General features: G+C 41.4%; 1 protein-coding gene across 1 annotated transcript; it reads left to right on the forward strand.

Annotated features, from left to right (window-relative positions):
• The first annotated feature begins 600 nt into the window (after nucleotides 1-600).
• On the forward strand, nucleotides 601-22,388 carry DDX1 (DEAD-box helicase 1). Its single transcript, XM_083730269.1, has 26 exons — nucleotides 601-698; nucleotides 2,943-2,994; nucleotides 4,740-4,803; nucleotides 5,253-5,282; nucleotides 5,540-5,636; nucleotides 6,128-6,175; nucleotides 6,939-7,022; nucleotides 7,327-7,410; nucleotides 8,947-9,023; nucleotides 10,369-10,441; nucleotides 10,528-10,604; nucleotides 11,004-11,118; nucleotides 11,253-11,391; nucleotides 11,534-11,594; nucleotides 12,217-12,315; nucleotides 13,213-13,302; nucleotides 14,135-14,323; nucleotides 14,961-15,012; nucleotides 15,546-15,692; nucleotides 16,474-16,565; nucleotides 18,030-18,102; nucleotides 19,030-19,102; nucleotides 19,182-19,224; nucleotides 19,972-20,067; nucleotides 21,557-21,677; nucleotides 22,076-22,388. Exons 1-26 carry the CDS (start codon nucleotides 683-685, stop codon nucleotides 22,204-22,206), a joined length of 2,223 nt encoding a protein of 740 aa, XP_083586395.1. The 5' UTR covers nucleotides 601-682; the 3' UTR covers nucleotides 22,207-22,388.
• The last annotated feature ends 248 nt before the right edge of the window (nucleotides 22,389-22,636 follow it).

A 22,636-nucleotide genomic window follows, 5' to 3' on the forward strand; every position in this document is an offset into this window, starting at 1 on the left:
TGGGTTCTGGGCATGAAAAGGCTATCAGAAGTGTAATATCGGCTTGTTAAGGCATTATTCTCAAGCGTCCAGTAGTCTAACACGCAGCCCTGTACTCTGGGACTCAGCTGCACAGCTGCAAACAAAACGTTTTAAATGTGTTGCAAAGTGCAATATACTGTACGGTACAAACGTGACACCAGATGACAGTAGGGAGCTATGCAAAACCCACTGTATTTTTCAAAACGTTAAAAAAAAACAATTTCACATATGTGTGGAATCTACCCTGGGATTCATTTCATTTATAAGTCCCCAAAAGGCATATCCAGTGGGCGATGCATTAGTTCCTTCCAAATGCCATCCAGTTTCCTCCTTGTCATTCCTCGCAAGGGGAAGCAAAAGAAAGCACGCTGGCGAACAGGCCAGTTACCGAGGAAACAGGGCAAGCAAAACGGCCTGGGCCACCTTCATCTTAAAAACAAACAGCGCCCGCTCCTCATTAAACGGGTTTTGTAATGAAGGCGTTTGTACGCGTAGCTTCCAGGGCCTGCGGCCTCGAGCGGAACCTCGGCTGAGCGGCCGGCGTTTCGGACCGGAGGACTAAAGCGGTGGGCACGGGCATGGGGAGTGCGCAGGCGCCGTGAGCCCAGTGACGCGTCCTGCCCTTTACCGCTGCCCAGGCGTTGCCGGCAGACACGCGAACATGGCGGCCTTCTCAGGTACGTGGAGAAGCTTGCGGGGAATGGGGAGGCGGGAGGAAGAACGGCAGCTTGGGGGGGGGGGGGTGCGAGTTGCCTGCCTCTGGGATCCGCTTGGACTCGAAAGCTTTAACACACACACATCCGGATTCCGAGGAGCCCCTTAATTCCTGTAAGAGCCAGGCCTCTTTCGACCCAGAAAGTTTGGGATCCTACTGGATCCCAAATGGAAGGGAACACCTGGCTTGGCCTGGGTGGAAAGGATCCAGGGGTCCTCGTAGACACTGCAAGCTGGACGTGAGCAAAACTGTGGTGATGCTGCAGCAAAATAAAATAAAAGCTAAGACTATATATATATTTATTACATTTTCTACTTTACAATATATATATATATATATATATATATATATATATATATATATATATATAAATTTTTCCACTTAATATTATACATTGACATCATCATCATCCACTTTACCGCTTTAGCTCTTTAGAGCCTATCGACTTCCTTCCCTCCCGCCTCATGACTTTCAAAATTAACCTTTATATCATTGCATTTTGAACGTTTTCCAATTCTAATTACACTCATTACAAATTAGCTCAAAATTTAAATAAAAATAGAAAGATAGGAAATTTCTCATGACAAGCCTGCTGTTGGGATTTCAGCCACCTGCTAGTGATGTTAATTGCTTACAATAATCTTTCGTATAAATTTACTCCAGTCCTTTTGGAATACTTGATCATGCTGGTTTCGGATTTTACAATTTAAAGTACTTGTTTATATATCCTTAAAATATCAATGACTTCCCTGCTTCTCTTTCATTTTACATATAATAAATCCCTGCATATTTTACAAAAACTATACCGTTCAGTATTCTATTATTACATCCATCAACACTTATTTACACTGCTGAATTTGCCAGCATGAAAACACTGAAAAGGCTAAGGCTATTCTAGGCAGCATCAACAGAAGTCTAGTGCCCAGGTTGAAGGAAAGGAATAGTGCTGCTTGATTCTGCCTTGGCCAGACCACACCTGGAATACTGTGTCCAAAAGAGTACCATCCCTGTCAAGTCTGATTCAGCCCAAATTTTAAAGCACACTTAATAAAATATGCAAACCACATCGACAGTGTGATGCAGCAGCAAACAAATCTAAGGCTGAATCAACAGAAGTCTAGTGTCCAGGTCAAAGGGAAGTAATAGTCCAGCTCGATTCTGCCTTGGCCAAACCACACCAGGAGTGCCGTGTCCAGTTTTGGGCACCACAGTTTAAGAAGGGTGTTGACAAGCTGGAATGTGTGCAGAGGAGGGCGACCAGACTCTGATGGACTATATGGATTACAATATGACTCTGATGGGGGGCATGAATCGAGTGCTGTCTACAAATATGGACAAGGCACAGAGACAGGTAGTTACTAAGGATGGTAGACTACCAAAACCTTTTTTCAATATGTCTTCCTGACAGTAAGCTGTTTGACAGTGGAATTTGCTGCCAAGGAGTGTGGTGGAGTCTCCTTCTTTGGAGGTCTTTAAGCAGAGGCTTGACAACCATATGTCAGGAGTGCTCTGATGGTGTTTCCTGCTTGGCAGGGGGTTGGACTCGATGGCCCTTGTGGTCTCTTCCAACTCTATGATTCTAAGAGGATCAAGGGTCTGGACACCAAGCCTTATGAGGAACAGTTGAGGAAGCTGGGTATATTTAGCATGGAAAAGAGGAGATATGATAGCCATTGTCAAAAATCTCAAAGGCTGTCACATGAAAGACGGAGCAAGCTTATTTTCTCCTGCACCGGAGGGTGGGACCCAAAGCAATGAATTCAGGTTACAAGGAAATAGTTCTGCCTGGTGTTTAGTCAGAATCTTTCTGACTATAAGAGCTGCGCAGCAGTGGAACAGACACCCATGAGAGGTGGGGGACTCTCCTGCCTTAGAGGTTTTTAAGCAGAGGTTGGGTGATCATCTGTCATGAGTGCTTTAGTGGAGATTGCTGCATTGCAGGGGGTTGGCCTAGGCAAGCCTCAGGGTTCCTTACAACTCTATGATTCTATGCATGTTTACATAGGAGTAAGTCTCACTGCATATAATTCTTTCTTTTCAGTATACATACCTAGGATTTGCTGTGTTTCTTCTTCTTTTGGTTATTGCATTTATATAGTGTGACTTTTCCTTCAAGAAGCTCAAGGTGCCATACATGGTTCTCCTACCGCTTTCCCCCCTCATAACACAGACTGCTAACACATCTGTTTGTTTAATTTTCTTGCAGAGATGGGTGTGATGCCAGAAATTGCTCAAGCCGTGGAAGAGATGGACTGGTTGTAAGTATCACACACACACACACACACACACCCATTTATGTGTAGCCTTCCAGAGTTGTAATCAATAATACTGCAAATGGTGCTTCTGGAAATCTTGCCATGTTTCAATGGAAATTACTTATGATAGTGAAGTTACCATGCTTGTGTGGTGAATACCTGTGAATAACTTCTGCTGAAAAACTGGTGTTTGAATCAAGCACCAACTATACAAAAACAAGTAATCTGATTCAGATTGTAAAATGCATGTACAGTGGTGCCTCGCAAGACGAAATTAATTCGTTCCGCAAGTCTTTTCGTCTTGCGAGTTTTTCGTCTTGCGAAGCACGGTTTCCCATAGGAATGCATTAAAAATCAATTAATGCGTTCCTATGGAAACCGCCTTCAGACCAGGTCCGGGGACAGTCTGTCCCCCGACCTCTTCTGAAGGCCGGTGGGGGGCGAAAGTCTTTGCTCCCCCCCCCCGCCTGCCTTCCCGGGACAGCGGAGACTTGTCCCGGGGCGGTCTTAAAATGCTGGCGGGCGGCAGCGAAGCCTTCGCTGCCGTCCCCCAGCATTTTAAAAGCCCCTGGGACAGCGGAGAATTCCCGGGGCGATTTTAAAATGCTGGCGGGCAGCAGCGCTGCCGCCCGCCAGCATTTTAAGATCACCCCAGACAGCGGAGAAGTCCTCCGCTGTCCCGGGGTTTTTAAAATGCTGGTGGGCGGCAGCGAAGGCTTCACGGGCAGCAGCGCTGCCGCCCGCCAGCATTTTAAGATCACCCCAGACAGCGGAGACTTCTCCGCTCCCGGGGCGATTTTAAAATGCTGGTGGGCGGCAGCGAAGGCTTCGCGGGCAGCAGCGCTGCCGCCCGCCAACATTTTAAAATCGCCCCGGGAGCGGAGAAGTCTCCGCTGTCTGGGGTGATCTTAAAATGCTGGCGGGCGGCAGCGTTGCTGCCCGCCAGCATTTTAAAATCGCCCCGGGACAGTGGAGGAATTATCCGCTGTCCCGGGGCGATTTAAAAGCCCCCGGGAAGGCAGGCAGGGGGGGACAAAGACTTTCGCCCCCCACCGGCCTTCAGAAGAGGTCCTGGACCTCTTCTGAAGGCGGGCGGGGGGCAAAAGTCTTTGTCCCCCCTGCCTGCCTTCCCGGTAGAGCGGAGAAACGCAGCGCTGCGTTTCTCCGCTCTCCCGGAAGGCAGGCAGGGGGGAGCAAAGACTTTTGCTCCCGCCCGCCTTCAGAAGAGGTCCAGGACCTCTTCTGAAGGCCGGTGGGGGGCGAAAGTCTTTGCTCCCCCCCCCCACCGCCTGCCTTCAAAAGCCATCCGGGATAGCGGGAAGCGCTTCCCTGCTTTCCCGGACTGCTTTTAAAATGCTGGCGGTGGGGAGCAAAGCCTTTCGGCCCCCGCCGGCCTTCCTGGACCTCTTCTGAAGGCCGGAGGGGGGGGGAAGGCTTTGCTCCCCACCGCTAGCATTTAAAAGAGGTCCCCGGAGATTTCCCTATGGGCTTTCTTCAATTCGTTTTGCGAAGCGCCTCCAAAACGGAAAACCCTTTCGTCTAGCGGGTTTTTCGTCTTGCGAGGCCTTCGTCTTGCGGGGCACCACTGTACAAAGCTAATTTTAGTATTGCAGACAGAGTTCTTGTATCGCAGCACTGTGCAAATCAAGAGCAGGGGTTTCCCCTGCAACATTCTTGTTTTTCTTTTATAAACACCCTGATAAATGCCACATTGTTACAGCTTGGGCTATGTTACCTTTTTCTTGTAGGCTTCCTACAGATATCCAAGCAGAGTCCATCCCGTTAATTTTAGGAGGTGGTGATGTACTTATGGTATGTATATTTGTAAACCCAGAAGCCGTTCTGACTTGTAAGCAGTATATAAATTAAAGTATAATAATATTGCCACAGTCTGTCTTATAGATAGTATTGTTCCCTATGACCCTCATTATTTGTGCAGCACTATGATAATCATGCTTACTCAGAAGTAATGAGCACATGAAGAAGGAAGGTTGAAAGAAGACAGTACATAAAATCAAATCCCCTTTGAAATTACTACTCTTCATTCTGTATGTATGTGACACATTATGTCTTAGCTGCTACTCTTGATACCCACATAGAACAGACTGAATGTTTGCGTATTATTTTATTATTCAATAAATATGGGGGGGGGGGAGTTCTCCCAGTATTTTAATAACCCAAAGGGATTAAACTTGTGAGTTAATTGCTATACATGTAACCATTGTATCTTAATTTTCTTATCAAATCTCATTTCTACACAGGCTGCAGAAACTGGGAGTGGAAAAACTGGTGTAAGTGAAATTTACATTCTTAACTATAAAACAATTTTTGGATATACGTTCAGGTTGTGGACAGTTTTATCTTAAGTTTAAAGTACTTCATTAAATACCCATAGATTGTGAAAGTTTTGTTAGCATGCTGACATAGAGTACTCAGAAACTGAACACTTGTTTTTCCTTTGTTTAATCATAAGCACTTTGAAACCAGAGTCTAGAAGAAAACAATTGGTTCAGATTGTATAATTTAAATAAGCAACTTCATATTTCAGGCATTCAGCATCCCAGTTATTCAGATTGTTTATGAAACTCTTAAGGACCAACAGGAAGGCAAAAAAGGAAAAACCACTATAAAAACTGGTGGAGGAGGTAAGCCTTTTTCTAAAACATTCACTGTCCCAATACCTGAAACCTGATGCAAGTTGAATTTTACAAACATCGTTTGCTTGTATATTTGAAACTGTGCCAATGGCAGGCAAGTTGAATGCAGAATCTACAAAAATAGCTGTATTATCCTATCTACATGTAATTCGGCTAATTATCAATGTTGGAAACTTCTGCTATATTCTTTCCCTGTTTTGGCTTCATGTGATAGTCACTCTAACTGAGTGAATAACTGGCAACTTTAATTCTAAATACAAAAAAATCAATAAATTTAATTGAAATCAGTGGAATTAAAATTATTAATTGATCTCACAATTTTATTTCCATTGTGATATCAGTAATATCTGTGTAGTATGTAAATCCCAATGGTTTGAATCTAGGGATGTTTTATATGAAGACACCTGCCAAACATGCTATAATTGTGGTGCTTCATAGTACTGTATGGTATAGCTGTTTTTTCTTCTTCTTCTCAACAGTGCTCAACAAATGGCAAATGAATCCATATGACAGAGGGTCTGCTTTTGGTAAGTTTGATACTAACGTTTCTAGCATTGAAATGGTAACTAGCTGAAAATCAAGCCCAAAATTTATGTACGTTTCACCACTATGGCTTGGGTCTGAGGTAACATGATCCGAAAATCCTGTTTGACTTTCTGATCTTTAGAGGAATGACAGCACATATAACCAAAATAAATTTTCCCCATTGATGTCACTAGAGAAACTCAACTATTGTTTATTATTATTATTTGAATTCCAACAGTATGTATAAGCATAGCAGATTGGACATGGGGTACATATTCCTACAGGTCTTAGCACTTACACAAAAAAGAGGAAATCTTCATGTAATATGAAGATGCCATTGCAGATTTTAAAACCGTTCAAAGATCATGAGAGGGTGATAGGTTGAGTCTTTGGAGTTGTAATTTGCTTAATGTCTACAAAATGTTACCATGTGAGTTGTTTGAAGCGGGTTGAAAGTGGGTGTAGTAGTAGTTGCTGTTTTTAAACTTGTTTGCTGTAGTTTTAACTTCTGAGCTACTTTCAGTGGAATCAAAACATTTGATAGGACAGCTTTGAAGGATGTATTTGATTCTTGTCAGATGATGCTTTAACTTTGTCAACCCAAGGACATAATTACACATATCCATAGCTTCATTGTTGTTCTTAAGAGAGTTTGTGCACAGATATTTTTTGCAAGGTTTGCTGTCTTTACATAAAGCTGGTATTTTGTATCTGCGACTGTAAGAGGTCTTTGGGGTTTTCAGATGTTTCCTTTCTGTTGTTCAGCTATTGGGTCTGATGGTCTGTGCTGCCAAAGCAGGGAGATAAAGGAATGGCATGGATGCCGATCAACAAAAGGCGTGACTAAAGGTACTAAAACTACATCAGTGGTTGTGTGCATATGTAATAAAGTTCGTTTTTGAAATAAGAATGCCCCGAATAAACATTTGCTTTGTCTGCCTTCAGAATACTGACTACAGATTTAGACAAACAGGCATTTTTACATGGTAGCCAACATCACCCAGTTGGCTAGTTGATTTTGGGAATAAAATAACTTTTTGTTTGTGCCAGTTGAAATGGTTCTTTTTAATATTAAGTCAAATATGTCTCTTCTTTATCGAAAAGTTAGCGAAGCTGAAATTGGTTACATGTAAATGTTTCTAAAATGTTCTAGGGAAATATTATTATGAAGTATCCTGTCGTGACCAGGGTTTATGCAGAGTCGGGTGGTCTTCTATGCAAGCGTCATTAGATTTGGGTGAGTATTTACATAAGGAACTAGGCTGAAATCTAGGTTACCTGCTAGCAGTCACTGATTCTTCTTGCTCGTTAAGGGCATCCCTTCTTATTGCAACGAAATAAGTACAATGCTGGGGTGGGGGATTCTCTGCTCAGGCTTAGAAATCAGGCTAAAGGACATAAGATTTCATTTTAAAAGTATGGTTCTGTTCCTTCCATGAAATAATCTAAAACTGATCATCTGCAGAACTGCACCAAATTTTGACATTCAAATATTTAGGGGACACAGAATATGCTTTCCTATGCAGGCATACTACCTTAATTATTTATGTTTGTTTTTAAGTTTGTAATCATTCATCTTGTTTTTATTATTGCTTGTAAGCCGCTCTGAGCCCGGCCTTGGCTGGGGAGGGCGGGGTATAAATAAAATATTATTATTATTATTATTATTATTATTATTTTATTATTATTATTATTAATTATTATATTGCCTGCCATTTTTGCAGATCTGATATGTGGTTGCTTTAGTACCATTCTCAGCCTTTGTTTTACTTACGTGACCATCTGATCAGGGATCAGTAATAACTGTGGCAACATCACAGCAACTTCAGTCAGATTTTAATACCTGATCTAACAGAGTAAGCAAAGCCTGCTCATCGTTCTTAGGCTGAATTGCAACTTTTCTTGTCTCCCAGCACTTCACAGCAAGTTTTTTTGTTTTTTTTTGCTTTGCATTACTTATGCATCACTAGTTGTGGCAGAATGTGGGTGTGCAGCCCCATCCACACTCTTCTGCAAGTAATCAACTGTGTAGCACTGGATCAGGTGAGAGACTGGCAGCCTTGTTGCCCTTTCGCCAGGGATCTGTTCTTCACTTCTCCCAGCAGAAGAGGTGCAGAATGTTACTGGGGAAAGAGGTTGCTTTTATGGAGGGTTCAGAAACCTCCCCCAATTTCAGTGTGATGCTAATCAGTAGTGCACAGTTTAAAGAAATTTTTCTGTCCTTTTCTCAAAGGAGTTTTTTTAAAGAGGAAAGCAAATTTCTAGTGTGACAGCAATCCAAAAAGTATATGGTCTGCTGCCTTATAGCATGATCGCTACTGTGCTATGAACCCTTAAAAAAAATTATTTTACCGTACTTTTCGCTCAATTGGACACAGTTTTTTCCCTTCAAAAACTGAGGGGAAATGTGTGTGCGTCCTATGGAGCGAATGCAGGCTTGTGCCATAGTCGCGCGAAACCCCTCCGGCAGGGAAAGGCTGCACGGGGCTATGGCTTCTTTAGCTCCACACAGCCTCTCCTGGCAGGGAGATATTGCGTGGGGCTAAAGAGGAAGCCAAGGCAGCGAGTGGGATGGATTTTTTTTATTGATTTCCCCGTCTAAAAACTAGGTGTGCCCTATGGTCCGGTGCGCCCTATGGTGCGAAAAATACGGTATTTTTTTTGCTTATCTTCCAAAAGTATAGTTAGGAGATAGTGGAGAACTGTTTGATTCTAATATTTAAAAAATATTTTATATTGTTTTATGATTTGTTGTTGTTATTATTATTATTAGGTACTGACAAGTTTGGCTTTGGCTATGGTGGAACTGGAAAGAAATCTCATAACAAACAGTTTGATAGTTATGGGGAGGTATGTTTTTCTTTTTCCATTTTACCAAAGAATAGAATGATTAAATGTTGTAGTGAACCGACAATGAAATACATAAATGTAGGTTAAAGTCATGTAGCTCTCAAAAGGAGGAAAGAACAAATGCTTTTAACAGAAATGTGCATGGTGATGTTTGGTTCGATGAGCATTAATTTTCTGTGGAGTATAAATGTTGGACGTAAGCTAACTTGGACTGGTATATGGGCATGCGGTAGTCATGGGAATAGCCTACCCATTGTAATTGTTAGCGACAACACCCTGAGTTGGGTTGGTTGTATGCGTTCAGTTCTGACATTCCAGTGGAAATGTTGCATTTGGAGTGTTTGCAGTGGTATGCTGAAATAGAAATCCTTGGTTCATTGGAGAAGCCACTAAGTAACAGCTGCAGCAGTGAGACTTTTCTGGTGGCTACCAGTTGCCCAAATATTCGTGTATGGTTTTGTTTCCCCTGAAAGTCCATAATTCCCAACTAATTTACACAAACTATCTATCTAGAGATCTGCAGAAGTTGCATTATCCATTTTAAACCTCCTCCACAGTGTGGGTTGGAAGCTGGCGGGTACTGGTATTCTGCAAGTTTATTTTACATCTCCAACAAAATTCAGTATTGATAATTAGAGATACTTTATTTCACTTTATATCCACCTTCTAAAATGATAAGGTGGCCAACAATAATTAAAACAAGCATGCCTGAGGATGGAACTAGTAGCTTTAATGGCAGTAGCAGTTCTGTCTTCATTACAAGATAACTGATAAAATTTGTTCTATTGAGTTGATTTTTTAATATTTATGTATAATACTTTTGTGTGATCCATAACTCTTTACAAAAGGCTTGGATCCAGTGAAGTGCTGTTGGAAGGGAGTTGGTGGAAGGAGACTTTCCTGTCCATCTTACCCAGGAGCACACCCCCCCCCCAAAAAACAAAAACACTTCTCCTGAGAACTGGGGGACCATCCTGAATGGGATGAGCTGTGGTGATGCAGAATGAGGACTGCTGAAAATAGGGCAGAGGCACCTTCAGTGCGCAGAGGGGAGCTCCTGCTCACAGAATGTGCTTGCACTCAATTTTCAGTGATCTTCACCTCTTCTGGGCACAGCCTTCCTTTTCAGGATATACTTACAGGAAGGAAGCTGGCCGAGGGACCAGAAGCAGGAAAATCTCTTACCAATGCACTCCTGCACTTTCCAGTATCCAAGCCAAAACTATTTAAGCCATTGTGATAAGTAATGTGCTCCATACAACTGCTGATGCTTTATATTCCTGTAAAACAAACTACTTTCAATCAACCTCCTTAATTTTATTATCATTATTATTTCTTTTGGTAGGAATTCACTATGCATGACACAATAGGCTGTTATGTAGATGTCGATAAAGGGCAAATCATGTTCTCCAAAAATGGTAAGCGGTCTACTTCCCTCCCCCCATTTAAGTAATGGGTTAAATTCATAAAAAAACAGTCAACATAATGCTTTATTTCCCCCCAGGCAAGGACCTTGGACTTGCGTTTGAAATCCCACAGCACTTAAAGAACCAAGCACTCTTTGCAGCCTGTGTCCTCAAGGTAATTTCTGACTTTCTCCAAAGCACACGAGACTCATTCTAACCAATTAAAAAAAGATGCATACTCTGCTTCTATCATGCTGGACCCTCCTTCCATTTTACCAAGCGTTGCTTGTGGAACTTCAAGAAGTTCCATGTAGCACAATGAGAAAGGTGCTGCTGGAAAGTTCGGGTCCTAAGCTTCCATGGAACTAGTGACAGGGCTTGAAAAATACCTTTCTATTTCAAGTGTTTAAAGATGAAACCTGCCTTACTGATGCTCTAAACAGGTGAACCGCTTCTCCTTAAAGGACTAGTTTTAACACCTGACCTCTAACTTGCAGCAAACATCACGTGACTTTTCTATAAACTCCCTTTGACAATCTTTACGCAAGCTTTTATGCTGTGTGTATTCTTTTAGAACGCTGAATTGAAATTCAACTTCGGCGAAGAAGACTTTAAATTTCCACCCAAAGATGGCTTCGTTGCTCTTGATAAGGCTTCCGAGGGTAACTCTGTGAAATCCCAGCATGCAGGTACGCTCGGGGGATGCTCAGGTGTAGGAGCCGCCATAAAAAAATGTCCTATCACATAAAGTCAAAAGCTAAAAAATATGTGTCCAGTCGTCAACTCAGTACTAAGGGAACCTTCTCAACATTTCCTATTTCAGGAAGTGCACAAGTAGCCCAAACAAAGAATCAGCCGAATGCTCCCAAAGCCTTGATTGTGGAGCCTTCCAGGGAACTGGCAGAGCAAACTCTGAACAACGTGAAACAATTCAAAAAATATGTGGATAATCCTAAATTAAGGTACAATGAAATTGGGACAGGGGGAGTCATAGGGTGCCGCTGAAATCCCCATGATTCCATACACAATCATGCTCTTCTCTCACTCTGGTTGGATAAGATGATTTCACAGCACGAGATGTAATCTAATGTATGTTGCTTTCAGGGAACTCCTAATTATTGGTGGAGTTGCTGCAAGAGAACAACTTTCCGTGTTGGAGCAAGGGGTAAGTTTTAATTGCTCTTAGTTTGCGTTATATCTACAAACGTATCTATCTCTTTAAAAAAAGAAAAGGTGCACAGATGAATTCTAGTGAGTGTGTATTTTTTTAAAAAAAGTATGACCCCCTTGCCTTTCCATTTCACAATGTCTATGGAAACACAAAAGCTAGTATTTTGGTATTATTTTAAATAGTGGATTGTTTATTGTAGTGGAAAGTACTTTGTGACTGTGTGTAGTGCAAAGCAGTGTATAATTTTTGGGAATAAATAAAAGCAACATAAAACTGCATTAAAGCAGTTAAGAGTCTGGAAGGCAGATGAGGAGCAATATAGCTGTTGGTTGAGAAATCAGTAGTTTAGCTGATGGTGGCTTTTTAAGTATGAACGAGATAGAGTTGTAAAGCACTATGTACAGTTAATGCCTCTCTTGCAATATTTGTATAGACCTTTAAAAAGACCATTAAAGTTTTATCAAAGCAATAATTTCTGTGTGTACACAGTGTGTTTCAGACATAATCTAAAATGCTTGAAAGAGAAATATTTCCTTAGGCTACATTCCAAGTGTTAGTGTTTTCATATTATTTTGGCATGGACACAGTATACTATTGCACTATTTACATTTTACAGGTAGACATAGTTGTGGGAACTCCTGGAAGACTAGACGATCTCGTGTCAACCGGAAAACTGACTTTATCGCAAGTTAGGTTCCTGGTTCTTGATGAGGCTGTAAGTGTATAGAACATCTTTTTTGAATAGCATATTTTAAAAAGTTATATACAGCATGCACTGATGAATTACCCCTTTTTCTGGGAGCCTTCTCCTACCAAAATATGTGAGGCTTGTTGGACCTTCCAGGGAACAGCAGTGTTGAGGAATTGTTGAAAATTCCTTCCGAGACATAAGGGAAGAGACATCAGTTGGATGCCAACCCTCAGCTTGGGACTCTGGTCTATGTGAGTTATTGGCAAATGCAGGGGGCAGACAAGCACTTCAGAGTTGGGACCCTGCGTGTCCTTGCAAGATCCTGTGACTCTTAATAGCCTAGTGTGCGTCCAACTACCATTGGTTTTCTGAGCCCCTTCTAATCTGACTCTCAAAATAAAAAAAAATTCCCTCCAGTAGACCTTAGAGACCAACTAAGTTTGTTATTGGTATGAGCTTTTGTGTGCATGCAGACTTCTTCAGATACCTTGGTGTGCATGTACACTTCTTCAGATTCTTGGTATCTGAAGAAGTGTGCATGCACACAAAAGCTCATACCAATAACAAACTTAGTTGGTCTTTAAGGTGCTACTGGAAGGAATTTTTTTATTTTGTTTCGACTACAGCAGACCAACACGACTGCCTACCTGTAACTGACTCTCAAAGTGAGTGCAGAACAAATAAGAGAATTGCAACTGGTCAGCGGATGACTTCCATCTGCCCCTGTTCACATTTTCATCTGTCAAAATACCTTCATAGCTTCTTCCAACCAGAGGAGGAGTTGGTGGGTTTAGCGAACCCCTGTAATTAGTCAGGAGGACTGTTCGTTGAATAGTTGGATCTACTACATACTTTTATTTCAGCTTTAAAACACATGGGTAAAATACCTTATTGAGACTGTGTAATACTCTTTTTGTACAGGATGGCCTTCTCAGCCAGGGGTATTCTGATTTCATAAACAGAATTCATTCTCAGATTCCTCAGATAACTTCAGACGGGAAGAGGCTGCAGGTAAGAGGTTCGCTTTAAGTTTTCCTAGTTGACCTTTCCCCAAAACTTAGCATAGCTGTTGTATGTACCAAATGTTGTTCGCTCAAGCTTCATCATCTCTAAGGAAACCTAATAACTGTGCACAACGTTTTCTGAGCCACTGTGAACTAGGAACTTGCACAATTTAGTTTCTATTGCTCTAGCTGAAATAATATATTTCATAATAAAATAGTGTGGGGGTAAACAAAAACTGAGAACACTTCCAAGTGTCTACTCAAATTGATGGTGTCCTCAGGTTCCTGCTGTTTGGCATGAAAAGCGAAAGCAAGGAAAGTAACACTAGCAAGAAATTGATCCATATTTCTGGAGGAAAAGAGGATTGTTGAGAAGCCTTGCTGGCTTCTTCCTTCTCTCTTCTTTTCTTTCTGTCTCATACTCGTGCACCACAAGGCTAACCTTTATGGATGGAAGACTTTACACACAGAGTATGCAATAACAAGATTTTGCATTTACTCACTTATTTGTCTGCATTTCAGTGGAGCATAATGCATCAATGTCCCAGTGTTGTGCTTAAGCATCCATGTACCTTACAATGACTTGCCTAGGCATTCTGCCAAATGCCTCAGTTCTTAATGTGAAGATTTCCCATACATCACTCCCAGTGCACCAGATATAAATGGCTGAGCAGCTGATGCTTCTGCCAGTACTTGTCTTGACTAAAAGAGGTTTATTTTGTAAATTTTACAGATTGACAGAAGTCAAGAACTGTAATCGCAAAGGGGCTTGTGACATGTGCAAGCAACAGTAAAGGTCTTTACCCTTTTCATCTCTGCTTGTTTGTTGTTGTTTTTAGGTGATTGTGTGTTCTGCAACTCTGCATTCATTTGATGTGAAGAAATTATCTGAAAAGATCATGCACTTCCCCACTTGGGTAGATCTGAAAGGAGAGGATTCTGTCCCGGATACAGTGCACCATGTTGTTGTCCCTGTAAATCCCAAAAATGACAAATACTGGGAAAAGATTGGTAAAAATCACATCAGGGTAAGTAGTACAAAATATATTGGAATAGACAGAATTTTTAAAATTCCATATTATAGTTTCAAGATGCACACAAACATTTAAGTTGGAATTGTGGAATAAAGGACAAACGAAATGGGATTCCATAACTCAGATTATGAATGTTAAGAACATTGTTGTGAAATGCCTGTTTCAGCTTCAGTTCAGGAACTCAAAACTCCTTGGACATACTGTAGGATGTGTGGTGGGCCTTACAACCTTTTTATTTTACTGTAATAATGTCCTATTTCCTTACTGAGGTTGGGAGGTTTGGTGTGGACTCCTCTCACATCCAAATCTCCCTGTGGCTGATTGACATCCGATCCTCAAATAAAATGTGTTGGAGGGGATTATTGGGTTGTTCTTGTTGTTATTACGTATTTTGTGTCGTCGTTTTTTGTTGTGCACAGCTCTGAGACCTGGATGTCTGTGTTTGGCTGCATCATTTCAATCTCAACCTTAAGATTGGGCTACAAAGCCATGTGGCTGCAGATAACTGTTTTTTAAGGATTACTAAACAATGAAATATAAATGACTGTGTGCTTTCTTGCAGCCCTGCATTCTTTTGCATTAGCTCTGAATGCCTTTGGTCACTTCTAACATTTCAAATTTTACTTTTCAGACTGATGAGGTGCATGCAAAGGACAATACAAGACCTGGTACTAATTCTGCAGGTAACCAGTCATTTGGTACACACATAGCTCAGTTGGTTAGAGCGTGATGCTGATAACACCAAGGTTGCAGGTTCAATCCCCATAAGGGAAAGCTGCATATTCCTGCTTTGCATGGGGTTGAACTAGATGATCATCAGGGTCCCTTCCAACTCTGATGCTTTTGTATTTGTAGAAGCCAATGGCTTTAGCAAAGTTCTTCAGTAAAGGAGAAGCCGCATGAATCAATAAAGCAACATCACTTTACTTCAGTACTAAGATCTTGTTACAGTTAACCAAAGCAGGGGGCTAAATCTTTGCATAGTAAAATTTAAAAAAAATTCCCACAAGATAAGACTCACCAAATGGAAAATGTTAATACCTTTTAACTAGCATTTCTTAATTAAGATTTAGAACATAGTTGAAATCTATGGCTATCATTCTAGAAGGATGAGTTGCCTCAATTCAATGTTGTACATGGTGGCAGAATAAACTGTCATTTTTCAGTGTACGCATGCTTAATACACTGTGTAGGAATAATTTATCTTCTTCTTTAGAAATGTGGTCAGAAGCAATTAAGATCTTAAAAGGAGAATACACTGTCCGTGCCATTAAGGAACACAAGATGGATCAAGCAATAATCTTCTGCAGAACCAAGATAGATTGTGATAACATGGAGCAATACTTCATGCAGCAAGGAGGAGGTAGTAATTTCATGCCTGTTAGGCTTCATTTTGTCTATTTGCAAGGTGATACCAGTTTGCAGATCTTTCCTCCAGGTTTGATTGATTGGTTCCAAATGGTAGTTTTTCATCCTGGATATTTTCCATAATGGTTAGATTTCCTCCTGCTTCTGCTGTGTACATGTAACACCTTCTCAAAGAACTAGAGGTGGTGGTATAGCTCAGTTACAGCCCTGTAAAAAAATCTCCCTCACAGCAATGAACTACCCTGAAGATACTTTTTTAAAGTTTTCCTTAATTAAACTAACTTGCCCAGAAAATCTTCATATGTGGTTACTCTCCTCTGTTAATTTGCATGGCAGTGGAGGAAGTCTGCAATTAGAATTGTTGCATGTTCCTTTGGATGGCCGCTTAGTTTGGTCAGCTATTTATAAATTTGTTCAGTTTCCTATTTTCTGTTTTTCTATTTTATTTCATATTGCCCACTTCACCCAACACAGTGTGCCAAACTTTGACTTGCAGATGCGCTGCCTTTCTGATCCTTTTTGCTGCCAAGTTTGGCTTAGTGTGTCATGCAAACCATCATGAAAACTGCCATCTAATACAAAGGTTGCATAAAGATTTTTTTTTTTAAAGACTAAAACAAAGAAAGAAATTCCACCTTTCCCCCAGTGCAAGCTGTCTGTTTTAAATCTGGTGCCACATCACGTTTGCTTTAAGATAAAGCTCTCTTTCATACTTCTTCATAACTAGCATAACTAACAATGAGAGTCCTAATATACTGCTTTTGTTTGGTTTTAAGGTCCAGATAGAAAAGGACATCAGTTCTCATGTGTCTGCCTGCATGGTGACAGAAAGCCTCATGAAAGAAAACAGAATTTGGAGCGCTTTAAGGTAATGGTTAGGCCTGTGATGTTGAATAGGCTAACCCAATAAAGCATTATTTGTTCAAGGGGGGGATTTTAAATGGTGAGACTATGAGATACAGCTTTTTATTAGGGAAAAGTAAGGAAAGATATCCTTCTAAGCACAAATAGTAGTTGTGTTTCTTCCTATTAAATTGTATCTTGAGCTTCTTTCAGTATTATTATTATTATTATTATTATTATTATTCAGTCTTTTAAAATGGCATCTATATTTAAAGGTTATTTAATATGCCATTCATTTGGTAAAAAGGAAGTAATCAGCTAGAAGAAGGGTGAACAGGTCTAGTAATTACATGTAACCTTAGATCATTTATTATTTATTTATTTTATATAGCAGTATAAACAATACAGTCATCGTAACTGGGTAAATACGAAAATCTCAATAATGCATGGTTCGTTCATTCTTAGTTCGTTTAGCTTCAGAGCTAATGAAAAGAGAGCAAAAACAGACAGCAAATGATACAAATCAGTCATCATTATTGGGAAAACCAAAAATCAATAATCATGCATAATTAGTTCTGGGGAACTTAAAGAAAAGAGGGAGCCAAAAACAGAGACAGGAGATGTAAAGATAAAGATAAAGGAAGAGGAGAGAACAAATAGATTACTGTTCAAATTGTTCCTAGGATTACATGTGGCTGAACTGTTACCTAAGATTTTATACCTTATTTTTCTTTTCCTCTTTCCCTTTTGGTAAAACTGCAGCAGAGTTTTGGCCTTCATTAAAAACCCATATGCACTGACACATCTACTCAATAATACTAGTATACTTTACAATCAGTGCAGACAGTGAAGCTCCATTGAATCCTAAGCAGTGAGCCTGAAGCATCTGTGTATTATCTACCAAGACTACTGTGGTTGGTCTGAGCAGTCACCATAACTTCTGTTCAGGAACTGCAAACCCACAGGGGCCCATATTGCTCCCATATCTGGTCATAGTCCGGTGGCAGCTTCTGTAGTAGGCTAAACATTAGGATTCCTGGTACAAAAAGATAAGGACAGTGTTGTCAGTAGTGTGGTTTGGGGAGAGTGGGTTATATTTTATGATTCCATGAGCAGAACTCTACACAGGGAAAGGATGGTCCTGGTACTGTCAATAGGAGGAAATTTTTACTTATTTTCACTAGTTTGCCATCTCTGGAAGTGGTGTGTGTGTGTGTGTGAGAGAGAGAGAGAGAGAGAGAGAGAGAGAGAGAGAAACCATCCAACAAACAATCAAACCAGCTCCCCTGTTAACAATTCCATTTGGTCAAAGGCCCTTTCATTCATAGAAACACTAAATTTGTGCACAGACGGGCACCTTTTTCTCCGACCCCATGTCTTTCATTTGAATGTGTCTTTTAGTTGTAGCTGATGCCTTGCCTTTAAACTGAAATAGTTATACGTGAATGAACTTAAAATACATGGCTGTTTAATGAACTTCTCTGTTTAGAAAGGAGATGTCAGATTCTTGATCTGCACTGATGTTGCCGCTAGAGGAATTGATATCTCTGGTGTTCCTTATGGTAAGAACTGAAAAGACTCACTAGCAAGTAGCTATCTGTTGATGGCAAATCTGAACACCTTTTTAATCCTCTCTCTTTGATGTCATTTTTTAAAAAAAAAGGGCTCAAACTCATTTTCAGGTAAACATTCAAAAATCCCATAGAATTCAGTGGGAGAGTTGGGCACAGGCTGATTCTCTCATGTTAAAATCAGCAAAACTTAAAAATGCTTAACTTGGAAGAAGGGCTGTATTTCAGTGGTAGACCACCTGTTTTTACTGAAAAAGGTACTAGATTTAATCACAGGATCTCTACGTAGAGCTGGAGAAAACTTTTCTGAAGTCCTGGGGAGCTGCTTCCAGTCAACATAGATGTAGAGGAATTCGCTGTCTGATGCTCTTAGCCCAGCCTGGGTTACATTACACATCTAAGGAAAAAGCCAAACAGGTGGGATAGGTGATAGAAAAACGTAAAAATGGGAAATGTATGGAGTTTTCCGTAATTTATCATTTCACATAGGGACGCGGGTGGCGCTGTGGGTTAAACCACAGAGCCTAAGACTTGCTGATCAGAAGGTCGGCAGTTCGAATCCCCGCAGCGGGGTGAGCTCCCGTTGCTCGGTCCCTGCTCCTGCCAACCTAGCAGTTCAAAAGCACGTCAAAGTGCAAGTAGATAAATAGGTACCGCTCCGGCAGGAAGGTAAACGGCGTTTCCGTGCGCTGCTCTGGTTCTCCAGAAGCGGCTTTGTCATGCTGGCCACATGACCCGGAAGCTGTACACCGGCTCCCTTGGCCAATAAAGCAAGATGAGCGCCGCAACCCCAGAGTCAGCCACGACTAGACCTAATGGTCAGGGGTCCCTTTACCTTTACCTGTATCATTTCACCTGAATAAATTGTGCACAAAATGTTTTTTAACAACTCAGCGTCTACTCTTTCTCTTTGATCAGTTATCAACGTCACACTTCCAGATGAAAAACAGAACTACGTTCATCGGATTGGCAGAGTAGGAAGAGCTGAACGGTATGCTTTCAAACCTTTCTTATCCCATTTTGTTCCTTTTATACTTGAGTTTATTAACTAAAATATATGTGTGTTTCAGGATGGGTCTGGCTATTTCTCTTGTGGCAACAGAAAAAGAAAAGGTAAGTTCTACTTTCCTGAGAGGTACCGTATTTTTTGCCCTATAGGACGCACTTTTTCCCCTCCAAAAATGAAGGGGAAATGTATGTGCGTCCTATGGGGCAAATACAGGCTTCGCGGACCTGTCCCCAAGCAGCGGGAGCGCTCCTGCTGCTTGCGGAGAGTTGCCTGCATGCTGAAGCCTGCGCGCACTGAGCTCAGCGCATCCAGGCTTCGCGGACCTCTCCGCAAGCAGCGGGAGCCAGCACTGGGCTCCCACGGCTTGCAGAGAGCTGCCTGTTTGGGGGCTGGGGTCGGGGGAAGCTTGGGCGGGCCTCCCCCGCCCCAGCCCCACGCCTGGGGGGGGGATAATTTTTTCCTCTTTATTTCCCCCCAAAAAAACCTAGGTGCGCCTTATGGGACGGTGCGTCCTATAGGGCGAAAAATACGGTAAATAGGGAATATATAGAGGGCATATACAGCAGATAAGATCTTTGCGTCTTTTTACTGTCTTAATTTTGTGCACCTATATGCAGTGTATATATCTAACCTTTCAGGTCCAAAGTTGCCCCACAGTGGCTGATAAAAATCACAAAGAACAGTCCGCATAGCCATTAAGAGTTTAGACTTTCCATAGTACTTAACTCAAAGTCAAGTCATAAATTTTGATACCGCTACAATTTTATTGGATGTTTTAAGGGGGTTCCTTAATAATGCTTAAACGCTCATGGGTTTTGCCTCCTAACATGTTGTTCAAACTTCTTACCTAGGTTTGGTATCACTCATGCCCCAGTCGAGGAAAAGGTTGCTATAATACTCGACTGAAGGATGAGGGTGGTTGCACCATTTGGTACAATGAGATGCAGGTAATTTTTTTTCACTAGTACTGTTAAAAGCCCTTTGCATTTTGAAAATCAGGCCAACTTGATGCTCAGACCCTTGAATGAGTTCATGGTAGATCTTTAAACTCCGGCCATCAGAATACTAGGGTCCCCAAGCTGTTTTAAGGTTTAAATGCTAGTACTAACACCCGTGTGGTGGCGCTGTGGGTTAAACCACAAAGCCTAGGACTTGCCAATCAGAAAATCAGTGGTTCAAATCCCCGCAACGGGGTTAGCTCCTGTTGCTCGGTCCCAGCTCCTGCCAACCTAGCAGTTCAAAAGCACGTCAAAGTGTAAGTAGATAAATAGGTACCGCTCCAGGCAGGAAGGTAAACGGCGTTTCCGTGCGCTGCTCTGGTTCACCAGAAGCGGCTTAGTCATGCTGGCCACATGACCCGGAAGCTGTCTGTGGACAAACGGCGGCTCCCTCGGCCTGAAAAGCGGGATGAGCGCCGCAACCCCAGAGTCGGTCACGACTGGACCTAATGGTCAGGGGTCCCTTTACCTTACCTTTACTAACACCCGTGGAGAACTTTTACTAGCCTTTAATATTGCATGCAGTGGCAGAAGGTTAAGACTATGTTTTTATTTGAGTGCGCCATCATTAACTCCTAAAAGGTGGGGGTGACCTTGCTTAAGTTTGAATTTCTTTATTATTATTATTATTTGGTTTTACAAATTCATTCACACTCAAAATCACAAATAATAATAAAACAAAAAAACACAAGATTCTTTTGAATCTCTGGATTTCCCTCCTCCCCTCCATGGCTTCTTTAGTTAACCTTTTCAACAGCATACTATGTCCTCCTAATTTTTCAATTTTCCATCATATTCAAAGTCTGCATAACGCTACAAGGGTTATTTAAGACCTGCTAAAGAATTCAAATGATTCCAATGGTCTGTAAGATATTGTGTGAATTTCTCCCATTCTTTACTGAAGTTTTGATCCTCCTGGTTTCTGAATTTCCCAGTCGTTCTCACCATCTCTGCATAGTCTTAATAGTTTAGTCTTCCAGTCCACCTTAAGTTTTAATTCCCATTGGGTAGCATCCAATTGTGTCACACAGCAAGTTTTCTCCTTCCCACTGCAGTCTCTCCCCTGTGCCCCCACCCCTCACCCCATTCTGCTGCAGAAGGAGTGGGCAGAATTTCCCTCGTGCAGCATTATTATTATTATTTATTGAATTTATATACTGCCTTATATCCGGAAGACATTGGATATCGCCCACTGATTTCAGCAGAGCTTACATTCTTAGCTTCTTGACCAGATCATGCTTGGCATGAGTAAAATGGTGTTCATCACCCAACCATCTTAATCATATGGCCATTCTTAATCATATGTAATTCTTAATAGAATTAAATTCAGCAGCATTGGTTTTAGAGGCTAACATTGGCTCATTAGTGGACTTCACATGTGCATTTGCTGCCATGAAGAATCAAGAACCATCTTTGTGTTTGTATTCTCTTCCCTTAGCTGCTGGGCGAGGTAGAAGAGCATCTGAATTGTACCATTTCGCAGGTTGAGCCAGATATAAAAGTCCCAGTAGATGATTTTGATGGTAAAGTCACCTATGGGAAAAGGAGAGCTGCTGGAGGTAAGTGAAGAATTATTGAATAGAAATCTTGCTGCATTTTGGAATAGGGAACTGGGTTTTCTGGTCGGTTGGAATCTATTCTTGCTTTTTTATTTTTCCATTTTCTGTGGGTTATTATTCTGTGCACCCAGAATACTGCACACCCAGTGGAGCAGCAAGCTTGTTTTGAAACTTCAGATCTCCTAATGTGATTTGATAGCAGCATGTGGGTTTACTGTTTCAGAAACATTGCTGACCACCACACAACCCTAAATCAGTTCTCTAGATTACATCCATCAGGGGGCAAAGGGTCTTTTTTAACAAATAAGTACGGTGGGAATAATCAATATTCTCAGCTCTTGTAGCTCAGCCGTAAGTAGGCAGGACAAGTGTAATTTAGACTTTGGTTCTTTTGGCAGGTGGATCCTATAAAGGCCATGTCGATATTTTGGCACCTACAGTACAAGAGTTGGCATCCCTTGAAAAGGAAGCACAGACATCTTTCTTGCACCTTGGTTACCTTCCCAATCAACTGTTTAGAACATTTTGATTTGGCGCCAAGGTGAGAGTTGGGTGTTAGGCTTCTAGCCTGGAAATGCGAAAATCCCTGTAGCAGTAGGACTCCGTTTGCATATACAAATCTTGCATGCCGAGCAGTCTCTGAAAAATGTAAACCCTGATGAATTAGCTATTAGTATTGATCTAATAAAAACGGAACTGCTTAGAACTATATATTTGTGTGTTAATTGTTGTTGTTTTTCCTACCCTACCAAGATATATGCTTAGAATACCTGACATAAATGCAAGATCACTATTGATATATGTCAGATTTTGGACTGCAACTTCCAGCATTCTTGACCACTGGTCATGCTGAAGGCAGCTGCATTCCAACCATGTCTGAAGAGCATCAGGTCCTCCACCCTGATGTGTATATATAGTGATTCTGTAAATCTTGAGATTTAAAAATGTCGACTGTAGCC

The sequence above is a fragment of the Podarcis gaigeae genome (assembly GCF_964106915.1).
Source record: "Podarcis gaigeae genome assembly, chromosome: 3".
Classification (NCBI taxonomy): Eukaryota; Metazoa; Chordata; class Lepidosauria; order Squamata; family Lacertidae; genus Podarcis; species Podarcis gaigeae.

Bases quoted from the DNA above. Each gene is read 5' to 3' on its own strand.
- DDX1 (XM_083730269.1), top strand. The intron at 5,637-6,127 runs GTAAGCCTTTTT...TCTTCTCAACAG, and splicing joins TATAAAAACTGGTGGAGGAG to TGCTCAACAAATGGCAAATG. The intron at 15,013-15,545 runs GTAACCAGTCAT...CTTCTTCTTTAG, and splicing joins ACCTGGTACTAATTCTGCAG to AAATGTGGTCAGAAGCAATT.